This window comes from Bidens hawaiensis, unplaced genomic scaffold (assembly GCF_021521415.1).
Source record: "Bidens hawaiensis isolate Kalapana, Puna unplaced genomic scaffold, B.hawaiensis_p1.1 tig00036345_1, whole genome shotgun sequence".
Taxonomy (NCBI): Eukaryota; Viridiplantae; Streptophyta; class Magnoliopsida; order Asterales; family Asteraceae; genus Bidens; species Bidens hawaiensis.
The window spans coordinates 48,853-56,725 of NW_027496337.1; the positions used below are offsets into that span (position 1 = coordinate 48,853).

The 7,873-nt window shown below is 33.5% G+C and overlaps 1 protein-coding gene across 1 annotated transcript; it reads left to right on the plus strand.

The window, feature by feature from the left end:
- Positions 1–631: 631 nt before the first annotated feature.
- LOC143588366 (WAT1-related protein At1g09380-like) lies at positions 632–2,318 on the plus strand. The gene is made up of 6 exons (XM_077069387.1): positions 632–815; positions 1,009–1,188; positions 1,343–1,583; positions 1,659–1,805; positions 1,880–2,031; positions 2,201–2,318. Exons 1-6 carry the CDS (start codon positions 640–642, stop codon positions 2,316–2,318), a joined length of 1,014 nt encoding a protein of 337 aa, XP_076925502.1. The 5' UTR covers positions 632–639.
- The last annotated feature ends 5,555 nt before the right edge of the window (positions 2,319–7,873 follow it).

Below are 7,873 nucleotides of genomic sequence, written 5' to 3' on the forward strand. Positions count from 1 at the left end.
TCTTTTGGTAATCAGTATTATTAAGATATACTATACCGTGTTTAATTATTTGTTAAGAACTCTTTTGGATATTCGTTAACCACATTGTTTTGTTTTTATTATTTAGAAGGAAAGATGTTTCAACAAGTTTATTTTGGTTCATTAATTAGCAGTAAATAATCATTACTTTTCATTTATAAGTAACCATTATCGTTGTTATTAACTTTATATGCTGTGTTTAATTTTTTTACTAAGAGCCCCTTATACATGTTTACATCTTTTGTAACAATTTTTTTTTAGTTATTTTGTTACTATCAAATGACAATTAATATGTAATTCATAAGCGGTCAATATTTATAATCACATGCAATAAGTAGTGATTAGTACGCTCAAAATGCAGTAAGCTGAGCCATGTGAAAACCATGCGAAAAAGAGAAGAAGAAAGGCATAACCTATTGCTTCTTTTTATGATTTAACTGATGCACATATTCATGTGATGAAGGAAACTAATTCACGGTAGACTCATGGCAGTGATGCTAATTGTGACATATGACAGGCAAGTTTTGCAACCAAGAGAATCTATATAAGCTAGTCAGTCATATCTTTCATGACTACATTCAAAAATTAGAAAGTAATAGCAAACTCACAGGTAGCATAGCAATGATGCAAGATCTGTTACCTGCGTTGCTGATGGTACTTGTGCAGTTTGAGTTTGCAGGTATGAACATCTTCTCCAAACTCGCAATGGACTCTGGGATGAATCCTTACATCCACGTGGCTTATCGTCAAATCTTTGCTTCTCTTGTTATTGTCCCTTTGGCTTATTTCGTCGAAAGGTATATATTTCCTGGTTTCTTTATTAGTTATATATATATATATACTCTTGTGTTTCATATATTATTTATCGGCTGGAATATTTTCATTAAAAATGTAAAATGTTTTACAGTTGGTTAATATAAATAATATGTATCACATAAGAAAATCTACACAAATGGTGAAAAGTAGTATAATTTTTGTTATCTGTTGTAGGGGGAAAAGACCTCCAATGACGATGCCCATTCTCATCCAAATTTTCTTCTGCTCCTTTTTTGGGTTGGCGTTGAACCCGATCACATACTTTGTTGGTTTGAAGAACACGACACCAACCATTGGGTGTGCGTTATCGAATCTACTGCCAGGGCTCACTTTTATACTTGCGGTTGCATTCAAGTAATAAAATTAAAGGGTCGATGTCAATTTTAAGAAATTAATTAGCCAATTAGCGCGCGCGTGCTCACACACACACACACAAACACACACACACATACATATATATATATATATATATGGTTCCATTTAATAAATTTAATAATTTGTTGCGTAGACAAGAAAATGCAAAGTTGAAGACATTGGGAGGACAAGCAAAGTTGACGGGAACAATACTTGGAGTAGGGGGTGCCATGGTATTGGCTTTGTACCATGGCCCTCTCATACCCATTCGTGGATCAAGTATTCATTTAAAGATTGCTGCTAGTGATCATTCTGACCACACCCAATGGAACATCCTCGGACCGATTCTAGTCATCGTCAGTGCTTTGACATGGTTAATCTGGTTTATTATCCAAGTAAGTAGTCATATTCATTCATCGAAATACAAATTAATTTAACCAATTTGCTCAACAACATATATATTCGATTAGGCCAGAATGGGCAACAAGTATCCTGCTCCCTATTCAATCGCCGCTTTGATGCTGCTGATGGGGACTGTGCAATGTTGCGTATTTGGTGTAATCATGGAGCCACGTTTAAGTGAATGGTCGTTGTATCCAGGCATCAGGCATTGGCTAGTATATATGCGGTATGTATGTTTTCTGTATATATGATTGAATGGATCATCAAATAATACTTATATGATATGCAGGGAGTCGCATGTTCCGGGATAGGCGTTTGCATCATGTCATGGTGTATCAATAGAAAAGGAGCACTATTTGTTTCCGTGTTTAGCCCTTTGCTGTTGGTTATCGTTGCAGCATTGAGCTGGGCATTTTTGCGTGAGAAATTATACCTTGGAACGTAAGTACGCTTTTCAAAATATTATTTAATTTATCAGTGAAGATATATAATTAACGTCGTAACTAGAGAAATTATACCTTGGAAGGTAATGCCCATATAAATTACACATGGTCTAATAAAAAGGTTTCTATTATTTGTATACATGAGCTAAATTTAATGTTGGTCGCAGGGTGTTTGGGTCGGTGCTCATTGTGATAGGACTCTACATCGTGTTATGGGGAAAGAGCAAGGAAATTCAATGCCAATCAGAATTACAAGAAGCTAAGGAAGACATTGAAATGCACTAATATCTATATATGAGTTAAACAACTAAATAAATGATGATTATGTACCTTCTAAAGCTACAGAGCGCAATGTTATCTTTTTCAAAGTTTTTTGTTAAATTTGGATGCTAGTTTATCAATTATATATTAAAAGCAATTGATATCATTATCGTGGATTCAATAATAGCGTTGTTGAAAAAAATATTATCAACTAAATAATATTTTTTAGTTTTGGACGCTAGTTGTAATTAACCCTGTGCTAACCCAAGAGTGTAAAGAAACATAAATGACTTGAATAAAATTTACATTGAAGCATACCTAAAAGTTAAAGTATTGTTGCCATTCTTCTAAAAAAAACCTATATATCAACCAGCTACTACAAACTATATGTTAATAAAAGTTGTTACCAGGGGTAGACTCACCGTACTAACCCCGGAGTCAAGTGACTACAGTGACTTTTTTCTTTTTCTTTTTTTGTTGCATAGTAGTTTTGCGTAGTGGTTTTTGAGTGACTATAGTGATTTTTTGTAGGGTGAATCCACTTCATTTTTAAACACAATTCTCATCAAACAGCTAACCTTTAACTAAATAGCCCATTTATAAAGAGCTCAATTCTAATAATCTAATATATATAAAACAAAAGTTTATTACCGCTAAGTTGCCATTGGGTCACTTGGCGGCATCATACTTGTTCATAGCATTTTTTTTATTCTAGTATCGCAACGAACATAATGGAAGCTGACCAAATGACAATTTTGTTTTTTCTATAGTTTGTTTTAATTCCGATATCATAACGAACGTGACGGAAATCGACCGAATTCACACAGATACAACGTCTCGACGCCCGGGACTGACAACGCTCGGTCTTACCAACGCTCGAGTTTACTGACCGATACCACCTCATTGGTCTACTCAATTTTTATATATTTTTCTCTTTTTTAGCTCCGGTACCGTGACAAACGCAACCTAGCCAGAACCTACCGAATTTGTGTCAAGTCACCGCCTTAATGCCCGGCACCAATAAGGATTGGGTTTTACCACCGCCCAGGTTTACCGACCAAACAAACGTGGTTTTAAAGAATTTATTTTTTTATATGTTAATTTGATGAATATACTTTTTTACATGTTAATGGTGTATGTACATTGTACTGTAACGAACGTAAACGATACTAACTGAATTCGCGTCAACTCATCGATGTAACGCTCAGACTTTACCAACGCTCGGATTCTACCAACACCCGAGTTTCAAAGTTGAGGTTTTACCAACTGTCCCGACGCAATGCGCCGGATGAAAATCTAGTTTAACAACAAATTTCATCGTTTAAATACCTATTAATAAATAAAGAGCCCACTTATACTTAAAGTATAGTTAAGGGTAATTATAATCTCGTAGAGTGGTAAGGAACAACTTTTAATTGAAAAGTAACATATAGGGATAAACAAATTTGCTACCGGTATCGAAATCGGTATCGATGTCGGTACTGATTCGGTACCAAAGTTTTGAGTTTCGGGATCGGTACGGTATGTTAGAGTACGGTACCGGTATTTCCTGAATTTTTATCTTCAATACCTGTACCGTCTCGGTGTCGGTACCGGTATCAATACGGTACCGATCTCATTCCTAGTAACATATATGGAATCAAGTTAAAAGGTTCGAAGTAATCACTTTCTTCTAACCAAGATCTAGAGTTTATAATTAAGGTTAGTTATCTCCCAAAAAGATCATAATTTTAGTTTTTTGAATTCCTTTTAAAGCTAAAGGGATGTGTGGAAATCTTTTTTTTTTGGGGTTGGGGGGGGGGGGTGGGAGATTTGGGAGGGGATGAGTAGTTTTTGTTATCCTTTACTCTGAGTTTAACAAGCTGATGACTTTTTTTAGAAATTATTTTATTTATTTTTTTTTGGAGAGGGGTGGGTGGGGGGGGGGGGGGGGGGGGGGGAGGAGGATTTGGGAGGGGATGAGTAGTTTTTGTTATCTTTAGTCTGAGTTTAACAAGCTGGTGACTTTTTTAAACTTTTTTCACAATTTATAGTAATAATCATAAATAAATAAAGAACTAATGGTTTGAGAAGATACAACTTGATTTAAAGAGGTTCCAGTGAATGTTAACTAATTTACTCCATGTCTTCTCCCTGATCCTCAATCGAGAGTTTTTTTTTCGCAAGCGTCTTGTAACATTCGTTAATTTTAAACCCAAAAACCCGGCCCGTTTTTAAATTTTTGGTTTCGTTTATAAATATATGTATAAATATATACTCCTCAAGTTCGTTTCGTGTATCTATATGACTTTCGTTAAACGTTATTTGAATTAGTATTTGTATTTGTTAAAACGAGCCGTTTCGTCATTTCATTGTGATCGTGTTTAACGTGCATCGTTAAAATACTATTTACACGGAGTTACATTTATCGCTTGTTCGTTTTCTTTTTTTCATTTCGTTCGGTTATCGAAACTCCAAGGTTTAAAGTTTCATTAAAAGTTAAACGAGTTGCAAATTTTACGAGCATAATATAATATCCAAGCTTTATAACTTATTACACAAAGTTCGGGATCGAGTTTATAAATTATAATTTTTGTAAAACATCTTTTACACATTCCTAAGCCCAAGGTTTAAAATGTAAATATACTTTAACCTAGAACTAAAAGCATGCTCAAACTACAGGGACATAAAGTGAAAAATTAGTTTAAATTATATTAAACTACCCAACCCAGCTGCCGCCACCCCTGTTGTCTCGTTTTTCCGGCAGAAACTTCCGGCTACCGTCCTCGAACATCCAGCGAACCATTTTATCCCCTACTCTCGCTCCTCAATCCAATTAATTTGTATAACGGCCATAGAATAAAACAACCAACTTTAATCATCGTCAATAATTCATTATAACAGCTTGTAACGAGCAATTTAATCCCGTAGACCTCGTGTAACTGGCCGGAGTAATTATAGAAATTCAATAACGACCATTAAACATTTTACACTCCGATTATTAGTATAAATAGGACCAAATCAATCATCTAAACTCGTCCCAATCTTCTATTCCATCTGATAAACTCTCTTTAATCACTAATTTCTTCGTCAAAGATATTTTCCGGCGAGCTCGTGTCCTCCGTCAAAACGGCATCTTTCCGGGTAATTTTTATATGAATTGTATTAGTTTTGAAACGTCTAATAAAATCCCTAACTTGGATTGAATGTACATGGAACCATTTGAAGGAATTGAAACCTAGGGTTTGGTTAGGAAGATGATGAATATGAACATGCTTTTATATTTATTTTGTTTCTGTAACTTAATCAAATTCATAAACTGGTCTGGTGGTTAAGCAACTGGTTTAACAAGGAGGAGACCGAGATTCGAATCCGGATCATTGCGTCTCTTTTTTGGTATTCATTTTAACCATTTTACTTATAATTTAAAAATCATAATAAATTAAATAAAATTATTTTAAGCTAAATAAAAATTATTAAGAATTATATTTTACCATTTTCACCCAAAAACCAACTAAATCTTTTTGTGAAACCTGTCAATATTATTTTATAGTTTCTTTTTCGTTAACTTTATAACTTTAAAATCCATTAGTTTTTAATCCAATAACATAATCTTTTTTTTGAGATAAAATCACATCTTTAAAATCCAGGCTTTGTAAAGACTAATACAATCGCCATATTAATAACAAGTTATTAGATAATAATATTTACACTAATATAATAATTCCTTCTCATTAAATCGTTAATATTGGTTTCAATAAACTTCAATTTGTTAATGTTAGTTCGTTAGCTTATAAATCGTTAAACTTTAAATGATTTGTTAAAAATTTGCTAGCTTATATTTATTTAACCGAAATATGATTGTTAACCTATATTTCATTAAAAATAGCTTTATGTTTCGTTAGCTTTTAAATTCTTAAACTTTAAATTCGTTAACTTAAATATTCTTCATGATATGATTACCATTTAAAAACCGTATCTTGTAATATTGTAACTCTCATATTAGTGTTAAAAGTTATAATATTAAAATAATATAATATTATAATGCTATAAACTAAAATAATGCATTGTCCCGTTAACCAAATATATATAACTTTTCAATCCCGATAGATTAGTCTTTAAATTTCATATTTATTTTTATAGTTCGTGTGGATTGTTCGTCTCGGTTTCTTTGACACATTTTCGGATTTCGTTTTCTCGTTTATCATTGATTGCGAAGGTGAGTTCTTCATAACCCCATTCTTAATGCTTTTTAATGTTTTGGGGTGTAGCACGTCGCGAGTTTTTCTTTCGTTAGTTATGCGCTTGTTTACAAACCGATTCACTTATATCGTACATGTTAATATTATTCGTGCATATTGTTTATGATTATACGTGAACTTACTTGCAACGTGTTTATTGTTTTATTGGTGGAAGTTACGCAAACACAAACGCATACACATAGTGGGAGGGTCCGACGGGACGTACCCGCGCTGTCTAACGTTACGACTTCGGTTGTTTACGTAAGGTGGTTCTCATTTCCCCAACTTCAACGGCTTCGACTAAATGAACAGGAGGACGACACTATTTGATTTCATTTACTTTACGCTTGAATACTTATTGCATGACGATTGTTGAATCTCGAGTTTTCTATATATATGTATACGCAAAAAACTTATGAAAGCTCACCAACTTAATTGTTGATAAAATATATTATTTTCAACGTGCTACAGGTTGAATCAATGGTGTGCTAAGGACGAAGATCATTAGTATGCCTTAGGATATTGAAATAAAAAACTTGTTTACTTTCCCGATGAAGTGTTACTGTTTTTCTTTTTATTTATGAACAATGTGTGTACTTTTGATGATATGAAATGAATTAATTATAATTAATATCACTTTAATAGCGTTACGAGCTTATGAATGATCTGTACGTTACACCTGGGCGTATTCCGCTTAAAGCCGGGGTGTTACACGTCTCCCTAATGAGATCAGCAATACAAACGTTTCACTCTTCAAAGGATGTGATCACCTTCTTCACCAAGCACACCAGTGATGAATAGCTTTACAATTTCTTCTAAACTCAGTTTGTCAAGATAGTGAGCCTTCACCTAATAATAATAAACTCTCTATCAAGATAGAGTTCCTAACCCAATACAAAACAACACTATGCAAAGATAGTGTGTTCCGTCTTGGATCACCAACTTATGATGATTTCTCATTTGTCAAAACATTAGAACAGTATCTAGTGTTAACCCCTTAAATTACAAGTAAGATGGTTGGATGATTTCTTATAAAAACTTTTCTTTTTGGTATGAACTTTTAATCTCCCCACTAAACATTTGAAGCTTGAATAGACTGGATAAGCATTTATCCTTATAAGAGTGGAAAGTAATATGGTGACAAGATAAAGAAACAATCACCAAATAAAAATGGCAGGGTCAAAGAGGAAACAAGAGTAAATAGGGGTAATGAGTTTACTCCTTGCTTTCAAATGAATAAATCTAGATTTACTCCTGATTCCTCATATTAGAAACATTTTAACAGACCTAGAAATGCTTAACAGGATTAAAATGAATTTAAAGGTCAGTCTAATTTGTTTTGATCAAACAGTTGTAATC

What these genes read in the sequence shown, in the direction of transcription:
- LOC143588366 (XM_077069387.1), top strand. Translation starts at nt 640, where the DNA reads ATGATGCAAGATCTGTTACCTGCGTTGCTGATGGTACTTGTGCAGTTT. An exon ending in TTGGCTTATTTCGTCGAAAG is followed by an intron (nt 816 to 1,008) that starts GTATATATTTCC and finishes TATCTGTTGTAG; the next exon opens with GGGGAAAAGACCTCCAATGA. An exon ending in CAGGCATCAGGCATTGGCTA is followed by an intron (nt 1,806 to 1,879) that starts GTATATATGCGG and finishes TATGATATGCAG; the next exon opens with GGAGTCGCATGTTCCGGGAT.